Source organism: Poeciliopsis prolifica, unplaced genomic scaffold (assembly GCF_027474105.1).
Source record: "Poeciliopsis prolifica strain line A6 unplaced genomic scaffold, Auburn_PproV2 SCAFFOLD052, whole genome shotgun sequence".
Lineage (NCBI taxonomy): Eukaryota > Metazoa > Chordata > Actinopteri > Cyprinodontiformes > Poeciliidae > Poeciliopsis > Poeciliopsis prolifica.
The window spans coordinates 1521956-1534964 of NW_026562427.1; the positions used below are offsets into that span (position 1 = coordinate 1521956).

Below are 13009 nucleotides of genomic sequence, written 5' to 3' on the forward strand. Positions count from 1 at the left end.
CGTGGGTTAACTCCAGCTCAAGTCTCCGTAAAAAGCGCAGAGAACTGATGACGTTGGGCTGGATGACCAATCGGGAGGCGCTGCCCTTTGGAGACAAACCATTTTACTTGTAGTGTCTGCATCAAGTCTGCAAGCGAGGGCTCAATTTTAACAGAATCCACCTTAAAATCTCTCCCTTAACTTATGTCTACCTTCCGCCACTTTGAGTGAGAATACCGCGGGACAAGAGAGGAGGGCTGATGAGGGGGGGTGGGTAAAGACGGCATCGGGAAATTTGGGGTGTTAATAGGAGAAAGGGGGGAGGAAGAGACAACAGCACAGCGAGAGAGCGAAAAAGCGATTTGGTCTTGAGAGAGGAGGGGGTGGGGGGGGGTGAGTGCTCTCAAGGCAGAAAATTCGATGATGACCATGACAACGATGGCTGACGGTCTGGAGGCTCAGGACTCGTCCAAGTCCGCGTTCATGGAGTTTGGGCAGCAGTCGCACTCGCAGCAGAGCTCCCCGTCGATGGCCGGCGGCCACTACCCGCTGCACTGCCTCCACTCCGGATCGCACTCTCACCACCAGCACGACAGCACCGCGTACCCCGGGACCAACACCTACAACCGGTCGCTACCTTACCCATACGTGAGCCATCCGCACCATAGCCCCTACCTGCCGTCCTATCACAACAACGCGGGGGGACAGACGCGGTTAGACGGCGCAGGTAAGAGACCTCCTCCTCCAGCCTTGTCTAATTGCAATTAGCGGCGTACCTGTTTAAGCTTTAGCAACCCGGATCGAACCTTTGCTTTTTTATTAGTTTGTTGTTGTTTTTGTTTTTACCTCCGACGATCCAACGCCTGGAGCTATCTTTTCCTCCTCCTCCTTCTTCTTCTTCTTCTTCTTCCCCTAAGCCGTGCGTAAAAACGCACCGGATAAATCCAAGGAGCTGCCTTGTTCGCCCGCTTCTTTGTTGCTTATTTGTGTGTTTTTTTCCAGCACTCCCCTCCACAAAACCTCTGATTTAATGCCCTGGGTGTGATCATCTCGACCACGCAATCCTCACCAACTACTCGTGAAAATTAGGCAGCCTGCACGCCTCGAATGTTGTAATTAGCATTTAATTGACATGTCATTACCAGCAATATCCTAAATATGACAGCACATGCGGATTGTTGGCTGCAGCGGAAAGCCAGAGAAAGAGAGAGAAGGGGAGAGAGAGATGTGGACGTTTTATCAGCAGCAATTTCTCGATTTCTTTTTGCACTGCTTCTGTGTTGTTGATTTTTTTAATTATTATTTATATATATTTTTATGTTATCATTGTTTTAACAGAAAACCCAGCACACGATTCTGCTCTCGCTGCGTGGCTTCCTTTTTGGACTAATCGCATTGCTTGTGTTTGATGCAGAGCAGCAGAAGACGACAGTGATTGAAAACGGGGAGATTCGGTTTAACGGAAAGGGGAAGAAGATACGCAAGCCGCGGACGATCTACTCCAGCTTGCAGCTCCAGGCACTGAACCACCGATTCCAGCAAACCCAGTACCTCGCTTTGCCCGAGCGCGCCGAGCTGGCGGCCTCTCTGGGACTGACGCAAACGCAGGTAGGACGCATATTTCTGCATTTGTCGACACCTTGCTGTGACAGCGGCTTCCGCTGCCCCACGCGCAAACACACAGCACCACTCTGCTTTGATTGAGTCGTCTTTTTTGCTTTTAGAAAGACGATATTTTTAATGATAATAATAAATAAAAACAAAAAGAAAGCATTCTTTTTTTTAAATGGAGACATTATCGTCCATCATTCTTCTTGTTCTTATGCCAACAAACTAATGAAACCGCTATTTTTGCACACGATGTTACATTGATCTAAGATTGCATTGAGCCATAGTGCAGATTAGAAACACTTAGAGCAAGAGATGCTCAACTCTGACAATGAGTCCTGAAAAATAAGGAAATCAATAAAACTAACGCAATTTAGCCAATTCATAACAGAAATCTCGTCTCTGGCGCCCCACCTGATTGGCTGCCCTGGGCAGAAAGCCATACAGTCTGAACCAAAGACCCACTGCTGACAACCTGCAATGCTGGCTCAATAAAACGATTTCCTCTCGTCCCCGCAGGTGAAGATCTGGTTCCAAAACAAGAGGTCGAAGTTCAAGAAGCTGCTGAAGCAAGGCAGCAACCCGCACGAGAGCGACCCCATCCCGGGCTCCATGTCCTTATCCCCGCGCTCCCCAACCATCCCTCCGATCTGGGACGTTTCGGCCTCTTCCAAAGGAGTGAACATGCCGGCCAACAGCTACATGCCCGGCTACTCTCACTGGTACTCGTCTCCACATCAAGATTCGATGCAGAGATAGACTGGCGAGGGCCAAACGGAGGGGTGGGGGTGGGGTGGGGGTCAGCAAAGGCAGTCTGCATGGAGGCCCTTTTTCTGCGGGATCTCCTTTTTTTTCCCGCAACGTAGCCTACACTTTGGACGCTGGAGAGGAGCGAGAGCGAGCCGCTCCTCTGCTGGAGGATTAAACCAGCCAAGCCTCGGTGCAGGGACACAAACTAAAGTGGGACTTATTGGGTTTTTTGGTTTTTGGTTTTTTTTTTCAAGCGTACATGGCTGTTGATTTGGCACGTTTTTGTCATGCTTTCATTCATGTCTGAATATACCAAATATTGCCAGTGACATTTTTTTTTTTGTATTTGTTTTTAGGGGGGCTGGAGGAGGAACAGGAGGAGGGGGGGGGAACGTGGGGGTGAGGGGGAGGAAAAGACGTATCGGTGCACCATCACTGACTGGAAAAAACAAAGAGATTTTTTTTTCTTTTGCCATAATAACAACACCCCTTTGACTGCATTTTTTTTGTTGTTGTTGTTTTTTTTCCCAACATGCAAAACCGAGCAAAAGTGTCTGTAAATATATTCTGCGACTTTAGTTGTACATACACTTTTTATGTTTTGTCAGAATGAGTAAAACCGTGACTCAAAACAAGACGCCTGCTGTTTGCATGATTTCCACCAACGAGAGATAGAGAGAGAGACAGAGAGAGAGAGATTATATTCATCTCAGGCCTTTTTCGTGGTTTTTCTATTGGGCCAACATCACATCGGCGCATCACACTGGCGCATACAAGTTTATAGCACGGTGCTCAGTGAAGAAGATAAAAAAAACATTTCATCAAACATTTTAGATGAACTCAGTGGGGTGACGGAGAAACGCCAGTATTTAAAAAAAAAAAAAGAAATCAAATGCACTCACTCAACGCCAGAGGAAATTAACTTACCCCCCGAAAGACATTTGCTCCAGGTCCAGCTCATCTCGTCGCTTCACCCTCAATTATTAGAAGTATTGACAAAATGTTTTCTCCCTTCCCTCCGTCCTAAAATGCCAAGCTCCACAGGGATCGATGCTTGAACAAAGCAGCCAGCTGCAGCGGCGTTCAATATGAAGGAGATATTTGGGACAATTTGTGGGTTTTTATCCAAGTGAGCCTTTTTTTTTCTCCTCTTTTTTTTTCCACCCCTCCATTCTCATAAATGCAGGCATAATTAGGGTAATTTTTGATGTAGCCCCGCTGATTACAGCGTTTTTACCGTCAAAGATAATTACCTGTAATTTTCTACCACTTTTAATACTAAAAAGCCATCTTTATTTGGATTTGAGGTAGCAACGGATGGAACAAAAGGGGGGGAAATTATTCGGTTATTCATATACAAATTGTCAGAGAGAGGAGAAGGCGCACGGCTCGGGATATTATCTGAAATTACGACTCTAGGAAGAAAAAAAAGGGGGGGGGAGCTCCATGCAGCTGTCAAAGTCGCGGATGTCTCACTGGCGCTCATTCTGGTTCTTTTTACCTGCACTGGGGGGGCCCCCACGGTTGGGTACGGGGAGATGGGGGGATGGGATGGGGGGTACGTGCAACCGGGCTCCAGGGAGCCAGTAGCTGCGGTCGAGTAAACATCAACACAGCTCATAAAGAGAGTGTTTGGCACATTGAGAGGAATGCAAAAAAAAAAAAAAAGAGAGAGAGAGAGAGAAAAAAGAATTCAGTTTCTGCAGAAACGGATGCATGGAGTGATGTTTCTGGATGGATGGATGGATGGATGGATGGATGGATGGATGGATGGATGGATGGATGGATGGATGGATGGATGGATGGATGGATGGATGGATAGAAAGATAGATAGATAGATAGATAGATAGATAGATAGATAGATAGATAGATAGATAGATAGATAGATAGATAGATAGATAGATAGATAGATAGATAGATAGATAGATAGATAGATAGATAGATAGATAGATAGATAGATAGATAGATAGATAGATAGATAGATAGATAGATAGATAGATAGATAGATAGATAGATAGATAGATAGATAGATAGATAGATAGATAGATAGATAGATAGATAGATAGATAGATAGATAGATGTGGATGATGGAGGGTTGAGGGTGCAGTCGATGGGGGTGTGGTTGCAGAGTCATGTGTCACAAGCATCCTGCAGCAGCTGATGCATATCGGCACAAATCTCAAAGACTAAAATCTGAACATTTCCACCTTGATGTCGCCTCGTAAAGGTGTATGCGCATAGACTCTTTATAATGCAGGGAAAGAGACGAGACTGATATTTCCGCGTGCATATCTCCCTCCCTCCTCCCCCAAACACATTGCAGCTATGGGTCACCGTTTCCATTCTTCAAAGTCAAGAGAGCTGAGGTTGGTCAGGGAAGCTGTAAGAAGATTCACGCTTACCTTCCTCTTCTTCCGCTTTTCTGTCCACCACCAAAAGATAAAAAAATAAATTAAAAAAAAAGGCTCCCGCGCTGCGCAGCTTCGCCGCTGCTGGTGGAATAAGCAAAATCCAGGTGGGAAAGTGTGTTTGCACACCCTGGTAAGCTCTTATATATATTGCCTGCAAAATTAGCTGTTATTACTGTCACTGTTTAGTGATGGCGAGCTCGAGAAAAAAAAAAAAAAGAGAGAGCCCTCTCTGCAATCAAGAACCAAGCGCATCTTTGCAAATTATAGGTAATTGTCAATGTCCAGATTATGATAATGGAGCCCCACTCCCCCCCTAATCCTGCAGAATAATTATTGTGGAGTGTTACAGTTGAAGCTGTCCAGTAAAGCGTAACTGTCATTATTTAGACCCGATTTGCAAAAAAACTGGCGGTGGGCTGGGGGGAGGGGGGCTGCAGGGCTGGGTGGGGGGCTGGCTGAGTGGAAAATGTTCGGTTGAAAATAAACGGAGCAGCTCTCTCGGTGTAATGGCACCTCTAGTTTGCGCGTTTGAGGTGTGTGTGTGTGTTTGTGTTTGGAAAGAAACAGCCGCGCACATATTTGCCCCCTCAAAAAAAAAAAAAAAAAAAAAAAAAAAAAACAAGTACAATGTGTGTGAGGTTTAAATTTCCTGGAATGACCCGCAATGGATATTTGCTGGCGACGCTTCATTTGACCCGCAGCAGAAGTAAGGGCCACAGAAAGGCACCGCGGGGCTTTAGACTCACACAAGCATTGTCTGTCCGCAGCACTTTGCATCAGAGTGCATGTGCGTGCATGCAGGCTGCAATCGGCAAGGAGGATTGTGTGTCAGGTGGAACAAGCATTGGGGTCAGCGCTGGTCAGACGCGGCGTCGTGCGCTCGCATCGCAGCGCGTTCCACCTGCGCAGACTCACACACACGTGGTCCTCGAAGCACACGTCCCCAGAAATTCAATTACGCTCTCAACGCTTTCCCGTTCACTCCTGCTACTGCTAACATCGCCGTTAATAAAAGGGGAAAAAAACAACAACAACAAAAACAAAGTAGCATTTTTCTCTTTTTCATTCGCTTTTTTTTTCTTTCTTTCTTTTTTCTTTTTCCTCCCTCCCCCCGGAAGGTGGGCTGAGTCCGCGGGTAGTGGCGGAGCGCTGGAGCCGCTCTACCCCCACAGGAATGCGGATTGTCTCAGATCTCCGTGCCGCCCCCTTTCTCCCCTCGCCTCCTCTCTGCCATTCAAAGCGAGTATAATTGTAGGGGAAACACAAAGCGAGAGCGGCTGCAGACGGTCTGCAGCGACGAGCGGGCACTTCCATTAAACATGGGCGCTGGAAATAACTTAAAGAGACCCAACCATCCTCTACACTGAGACACAATATGAATAAGGACACTTTTTAATATAATAATAATAATAATAATAATAATAATAATAATAATAATAATAATAATAATAATAATAATAATAATAATACACAATAAAATCATTGTCAGGTGTTATAATAATAATAATAATAATAATAATAATAATAATAATAATAATAATAATAGTAGTAGTAGTAGTAGTAGTAGTAGTAGTAGTAGTAGTAGTAGTATAAAATAATTAAAATTATCTATAATAAACCACATTCATTGCAAGTCATGCAGCTGTTATGGGGAAATTAAAAGCCGCAGAAATCACTGCAGTTCACTGCTGCGGGAAACCCGTCAGAAGCAACACAATTACTCCATGATTAATCGACGATTTTCTGACTTGTCCGAAATGTGCGGCCCATTAGAGGAATAAATCGACCTCATCCAGAGAAATCGGTTGGATACATCCGATACAGCGTCTAATTTTGTTGCTGTTGTCGTTTACAGTCATAATGAATGCACTTTGAAGTCAGTACAATAAAACCGCGTAAAGGACGGAACAAAAGAAATCGACTGAAATGAGTGAATTCTAGTATTTGTTTGATACAGCGGAGAGTTAAGCCGACATGTCGCCTAAGGCGCACGATTTTTCTCTTTGTCTTCGAGGCGCCTTTTGTTTGTTTGTTAGTTGTTGTTGTTGGTGGTTTTTTTTTTTTTTTGTCCCCCTATTTCATTTCACATGAAATATTTCAGGCTGGAGGGAAGAAGAGATACTGAAGGGAGGCGTGAGGGTTCGAAGCTCCATTGTCCATTTAAACGTTTAATATTCTTCCAAAATGCAATAAATTACATGCACACATTTACACATTTTACACGTTTTCCTCTATGACTGCCATGAAATACATTGCATATTCCTCTGAAATGTGAACACGAGTCCCATGACAGGAAATAAAAATAGAAAAATAATAATAAAAAATAAAAAATAAAAACAACAGGAGGGGTTCTTTTTTTTCTTTCTTTTTTTCTTTTTCTTTTTGTCTTTCTTTTTTTTCTTTTCAATATAACGTCCCAGCTCCAAGAGCCAACGAGTGCTGTATCGAGTTCGGGGTCTGAAGGTGGGGGGCCATGGAGCTTCCGGCTGCGGAGTACCAATTCGACGTGTTGTCCAGAAAGTTAGATGCCGCCGCGTTGATGCTCTGCGGCTGTAAGCTGTGGGACCTGGAGGGGCCTTGCGCGTCCCACACGGCCGGGGACTGCGGCGAGTTGCAGGCCATGGGGTCGCTGGAGCTCGGGCTGTGCTCTGGGGGAAGCTCTCCGTTTTTCATGATCTTCTTCATCTTCGATCTTCGGTTCTGGAACCAGATTTTGACCTGAATATTGGATTCGAAATGAAGGCGTGTCAGCATATAACACTGTCGAGTTTTCGGTTTTATATATATATATATATATATATATATATATATATATATATATATATATATATATATATATATATATATATATATATATAATATATATATATATATATATATATATATATATATATATATATATATATACAATGCATAAAAGTGCATAATGAGTAAAACTTTTTCTTTTTTCCTTTTTTTTTTTTTTTAGGACAATTTTCTTCTCCTTAAAAATATAAAGCAGTTAAATCCCACCTGTGTTTGCGTGAGTCCGAGGGAGGCAGCGAGCTCGGCTCTCTCCGGCAGCGCCAGATACTGCGTGTTCTGGAACCTCCTCTGCAGGGCGGCCAGCTGGAAGCTGGAGTAAATGGTCCGGGGTTTTCTCACTTTCTTCGGCTTCCCGTTCACCATCCTGACCTCGGGCTCGCTTATGTCTTTTTCTGATAGTGAAAATAAATAAATAAATAAATAAATCGAAACAAAAACGACCGTGTAAATTTGCCACAAATTTGCGACGGTTTGAAAGAAGCGTCTCAACAACTTCCCCCCAAAAATAAAAATAAATAAATAAATAAATACAATTAAAACATGCTTCACATCCGTATCTAGATTGCATTTGAATCATTGCAAGGAATAATTCAGTCATTTTATTTTAAATTCCGTCCACATTTAGGAGTGTGCAAGAAAAAAAAATATTAAATAGAATTTTCTCTGGTAATTCCAATCCGCTTTTACACAAACAAAAAAAACAAAAACAAATTATACATATATATAGGTCCCTACCTTGTGGACTCGGTTGGGCTTGAACTCGGCTATAAGTTCCGGCATACTGGTGGTAGGCGGGGGTCGTGTACGAGCTGTAATCGCTGTAGGATTTTGTCGTGTAATTCCCAGCAGATCCGTTCACACCGGGGTACTGGTACTGATAGGCGTTCAGGGGCTTCCCGTACGACGACGACGAACTGGGAGAGCAGTAGCCGTGAGGGACTCCGCCGGCGGGGCTGTAGTATCCAGAATCCGTGGCCGACGACTCGGGCAGCGTGGGGGATTCCTGAGACGGGTGGTGCATGCTGGAGAGTTGGAAGGAGCTCTGGAAATCGGTGGGCTTCACACTCGGGATCCTCCGATCGAAAACTCCGGTCATCGTTCGGAGTATGGAAAACGCGCGCGTTTTTTTTTTTTTTTTTTAATCTTTTTTTTTTTTTTTTTGCTGTTGTTGTTGTAACAAAATTACAAAAAATATATATATACGTATAGTCTGGGTCCAAAGCGGTGTGGAGATTACACTCTCATTGCGCCAGGAGGCTCTCAGGCCGTCGGTGCTCTGCTGAAGACTGCAGCCGGGCGCGCAGCAAAGACTTGGTTAAATCCTGACTCGCGCTCTTACGCACTGCAGGGAGGATCTGGTTCCATTGGCCAAGGCACACACAGACACAGCTACACCCAGTTCACTTCGCCAGCTTTCTTGCGAAGGGGGGAACCACTGGGGCTTTGTAGTTCGTATTAATATAATATCATTCAAGGTGTGAAATTAAGGTATTCACTTATTATTATCTTATTATACATCTAATGTCAGTGCTGCAAAACGTAAGATTTTTTTTTTACATTCAACATGATTTCATTAAGGAAAACATCTTCAGTTGAAAAAATAATAATAAAGGATTCAACGTGCATCTATTGTCTGTGATTTCCGGTTTTTTACTTCCAGATTATCGTCTCTCAGCGGCCCGTTGCATCCTCGATGCATTTATTATTACCAGGTTTTTAAGCCGAGTGGAGGTCACTAAAAATCCCTTTTTTGTGTTTGTTTTTGTTTATAGCGTATTCGGTGTATTTCTGTGACAGGGCACACAAAAGCCGAGGCCGGCCAGTCGAATTTTGTGGTGAACAGCGCCCACGTGTGGACAAAGTTTTTTTCAACATCTGCATACGTGTATGAGAGCCATTCCAGTCCAGCCGTGAATTGTATCTGGACCTTGTAGGAAAAAAAAAAAAAAAACAACAACAACAACAAACAAAAACTGGTGGAAAGCGTGCCAAAATCTGTAGCTGTATATCAGGGTTATTCTGCTAAATGTTGCTTCCTTGAGAATTTATTGTACTTGAAACTGTATATTTAATGTCATTCTAACCATTTGTTGTTGTTTTTCTTTTTTGTTTGTCTTGTTTTGGTCTTTTAGTTCTTTCCCGAGGCTATTTCTTTTAAAAAATAAAAAAAAGGGTGGTGTGCCAGAAAGACAGCCAGTTTAAGCCTCATTGTAATTTATTTAACTCAATTCACTTCATTACTTAGAGAGGTAAATCAACACAAGACTTTTCTCAACGTACTTTGTACAAAACAAACGTGAAATTCAAGTTCAGTTATTTAAAATGCATCCAAACATGTGCTTTGAATACAATGTAAATCCAAGCAATAATGTTCATAAATTTGCCGATTAGTCAAAAGTTGTTCAGGAAGACAGGAAGCGTAACACTAGTCTGACTGCTTTGTATTATAAGCAGAAGAAAATTGAAAAGAATTATATTAAGCTTACACTTGTCCTTATCGCTGAACTGTATTTGAATGATTTCCTTTATGTGGCTCTCACTGCTGTGTGAAATTAGGTCAGATTTGCTCTAACAAGTTGGGAAAGTGGGATATCCCTCTTGTTGGATTATTGACCTTATTGGCTTAATCGGACTACAGACGGTATCCCATTACAGCAACAAAGAGGGCAGGCATCAGTGATTACAAGAAGGAAAAGGGGTGTGGGGGGTGGAGGTGAATTAAAATGAGAAATGAACAAACAGTCAGAAACAGTCAAAGCACAATACACATGTCTACAAATACCACACTCAGAAATAAGGAATGAAACCACCATTCGAAAATGTTCTAAAATGCGTCGTGCCTCATCAAAATCGATTAAGAGCTTTAGATGTGCAAAATAATATTTGTACATATTCCACCTTATGGCCACCCGTACATTTTCAACAGAAAAAGGACAGATTCCTCCAAACTGGGAGGCTTTAATCACCCCAACTTTAATCACCCCAACTGCTCGACTGAGCTTATCATATGAAATACTGGTCAGTCCAAAGTTCCTTAGAACAGCTGTAAATGGCATAACGAGGAGCACTGATATGATGACCTGCTGAAGGAGTGTCTGGAAAAAGTAGGAGCTTCTTCAAGGAGCTCAAATTATGAGGTCAAATTTCTTTAAAGTCACATTTAATGTGCGCAACAACTGAATGCAACTTACTTACTTGATTGTGCGATAAAATAGAACTATGTCTGGAAAATACATAATATTGTCCCTTTAAGATTCTAGAAATTATCTCTGCATTAAGAACTTCAGCATGTTCCTGTAATTACTGTCTTCTTTGACTTTCGGTGTAAATAAAACCAATTTTTAAAAATGAACATTGATGAGACATGGTATCACTACCCTAACCCTACAATTAGATTTTGCCTAAGAACTTTGTGACCCTCACCGTGTTGTTGTGGTTCTCGTATCCCTGGTGGCCCTTAAGCTGCCTTTACTCAGAATAACTTTTGGGATAAATTACTTGACGCAGACAAAGGAAAAAATAAAAAATAAAAAAAAAAATTCGCGCATAATCATCTGAGACCAACGTAACCACAAATTTGAGATCAACAAATCATGTATCCAAGCGCTCTTGGGGGCCCTCTGCTGGCCTGGGGGTCCTGTCGCAGATTATCTCGCTTTTGTCTGCAGGCCAGCTTTGCTTCACTGTCTTCTTCGAGCAAATCTAAAATGCTGTTTATCTTTTCTTTACTTTCTCTTGCTTAAATGAACTAATTATTGTTGCACAAACGACTTTCACGAGCAGATTAGTCACAGTACTGCGGCACGTCGAAAACTGCATTTATTTTTTATTTTTTCCGGATATGGTCGTAAAAACTCGGAGAATCACAGCTGTAGTCATTTTGATCCACGCTCAGAGCGCGCTGCTTGCGTTTGACGTAATCGAGGACGTCCTCTGGCAAGATAAGTCCCCCCTTCTACATAAACGTTTCGCCCGTTGCAATGGCGGCACATTTACAACTGTTAGAAATCGCTGAAATGTCTCGTATGAAATGTGACAGTAATTCTTAAGTGTTGGCCCTGAGCAATAAGTCTGTATAGAAGGGTTATATGAATTTTGAGACTCATAAATGAATGTTCACGTGTCGCAACTCAAGCTAAAGCAAAAGTAACACACACACACACGCACACACACACTCACACACACACACACACACACACACACACACACACACACACACACACACACACACACACACACATATGATTGCATTATACAATAAAGCAACCATAATTATTTCATTAATATATGCATATATTAATGACTTTGCCATAGAAGTTGAATTTAAAGTCATGATGGGGGATCTAGGGATCTGGGATCTACTCACCCGATAAAGCTGACCAGAGCAACAGAAGAAGAAAAATGGGGAGAATTAAAACGGCTAGAATTATGAAATAACAGAAGAGTGTTAATACATGCTGTCGGTGAATCACAACAACAGATGAAAATCAAAACTAAAATCCTGCGGGGGCGACAGAATTAAAACATATATTCCAGGATCTTTAGCAAGGCTGAGAGCATGATTGTCATTTCCACTTGAAATGACAATGGAGAATGTGGAAAAAAGAAATCCAAGGAGGGAAAATAACAGATGCCGCCAGGATTAAAAGTAAGAGAAATGGGGAGCTTAAAGACACTATGGCAGTGATTCTCCAATTTGGTAATATTATGCCAGAAAATATCCAGTTGGGATACATGAACTGCAGAGTTAGAAAGTGCATTGCTAAGATTGGAACCAAATATGTGTATTTTTGGCTTTTGGTCACTAGATGGGGCTGTCGGCTCCAGTATGAACCAAGAGTTGACGGGTGTTCACCTGGGCATACAAGATTTTGACCGCTGTGGCGGAGTCATTGTTAACACTGTTGCCGTATTTTGTGGAATAAATGGATTTTGTTCACAAATGGTTCATTTGACCAGGGCCGGCCCAAGGCATACTACGCAAACTAAGCAGCCACTGACATGCTGGGTTGCTGTAGTTTTTACAGCCCTGCATGTGTTTATCAGCCATACTGATGAACATATAAAATCGGCACTGTATGCAGATGATGGGGCCAAATGGATCAGGGGAAAGAATATAAAACATGTGGTAAATATTAGGAAAGCAGTTAGTAAAGTAGAAAAATTGTCTTATGAATGTGGTTTTAAATGACTGGCAAACTTCTTTTGCTTTATGGCTGTTACAAATAAGATAAATATTGATATAGAAACAATAACATTATGGACTGCTTTCAGAAAGGGTGGCAGAATTTAAATATCTAGGACTGTGGTTGGATAGTTCTTATACATGCAAAACACATGTAGATAATTGAGAAACTAAATGTCAGAAAGTTATAAATCTAGAATAAAATAAAATATAATTAATTTAGCTCTAGTATATTGGATGAAAATTAAAAGTAGTAAGGAAGAAAATGTAA

At 42.3% G+C, this 13009-nt stretch overlaps 2 protein-coding genes across 2 annotated transcripts; one reads left to right on the forward strand and one right to left on the reverse strand.

The window, feature by feature from the left end:
- Positions 1-271: 271 nt before the first annotated feature.
- Positions 272-2972, forward strand: dlx6a (distal-less homeobox 6a). The gene is made up of 3 exons (XM_055058785.1): positions 272-706; positions 1394-1587; positions 2107-2972. The coding sequence occupies exons 1-3, from the start codon at positions 400-402 to the stop codon at positions 2344-2346; spliced, it is 741 nt and encodes a 246-aa protein (XP_054914760.1). The 5' UTR covers positions 272-399; the 3' UTR covers positions 2347-2972.
- A 3916-nt stretch (positions 2973-6888) lies between these two features.
- dlx5a (distal-less homeobox 5a) lies at positions 6889-8851 on the reverse strand. The gene is made up of 3 exons (XM_055058783.1): positions 8289-8851; positions 7761-7945; positions 6889-7466 (listed from the first exon to the last, which is right to left on the reverse strand). The coding sequence occupies exons 1-3, from the start codon at positions 8647-8649 to the stop codon at positions 7152-7154; spliced, it is 861 nt and encodes a 286-aa protein (XP_054914758.1). The 5' UTR covers positions 8650-8851; the 3' UTR covers positions 6889-7151.
- Positions 8852-13009: the final 4158 nt, after the last annotated feature.

What these genes read in the sequence shown, in the direction of transcription:
- dlx5a (XM_055058783.1), bottom strand. Translation starts at nt 8,649, where the DNA reads ATGACCGGAGTTTTCGATCGGAGGATCCCGAGTGTGAAGCCCACCGAT. An exon ending in AGCCCAACCGAGTCCACAAG is followed by an intron (nt 7,946 to 8,288) that starts GTAGGGACCTAT and finishes TTTCACTATCAG; the next exon opens with AAAAAGACATAAGCGAGCCC. An exon ending in TCGGACTCACGCAAACACAG is followed by an intron (nt 7,467 to 7,760) that starts GTGGGATTTAAC and finishes TCCAATATTCAG; the next exon opens with GTCAAAATCTGGTTCCAGAA.
- dlx6a (XM_055058785.1), top strand. Translation starts at nt 400, where the DNA reads ATGATGACCATGACAACGATGGCTGACGGTCTGGAGGCTCAGGACTCG. An exon ending in GACGCGGTTAGACGGCGCAG is followed by an intron (nt 707 to 1,393) that starts GTAAGAGACCTC and finishes TGTTTGATGCAG; the next exon opens with AGCAGCAGAAGACGACAGTG. An exon ending in TGGGACTGACGCAAACGCAG is followed by an intron (nt 1,588 to 2,106) that starts GTAGGACGCATA and finishes TCGTCCCCGCAG; the next exon opens with GTGAAGATCTGGTTCCAAAA.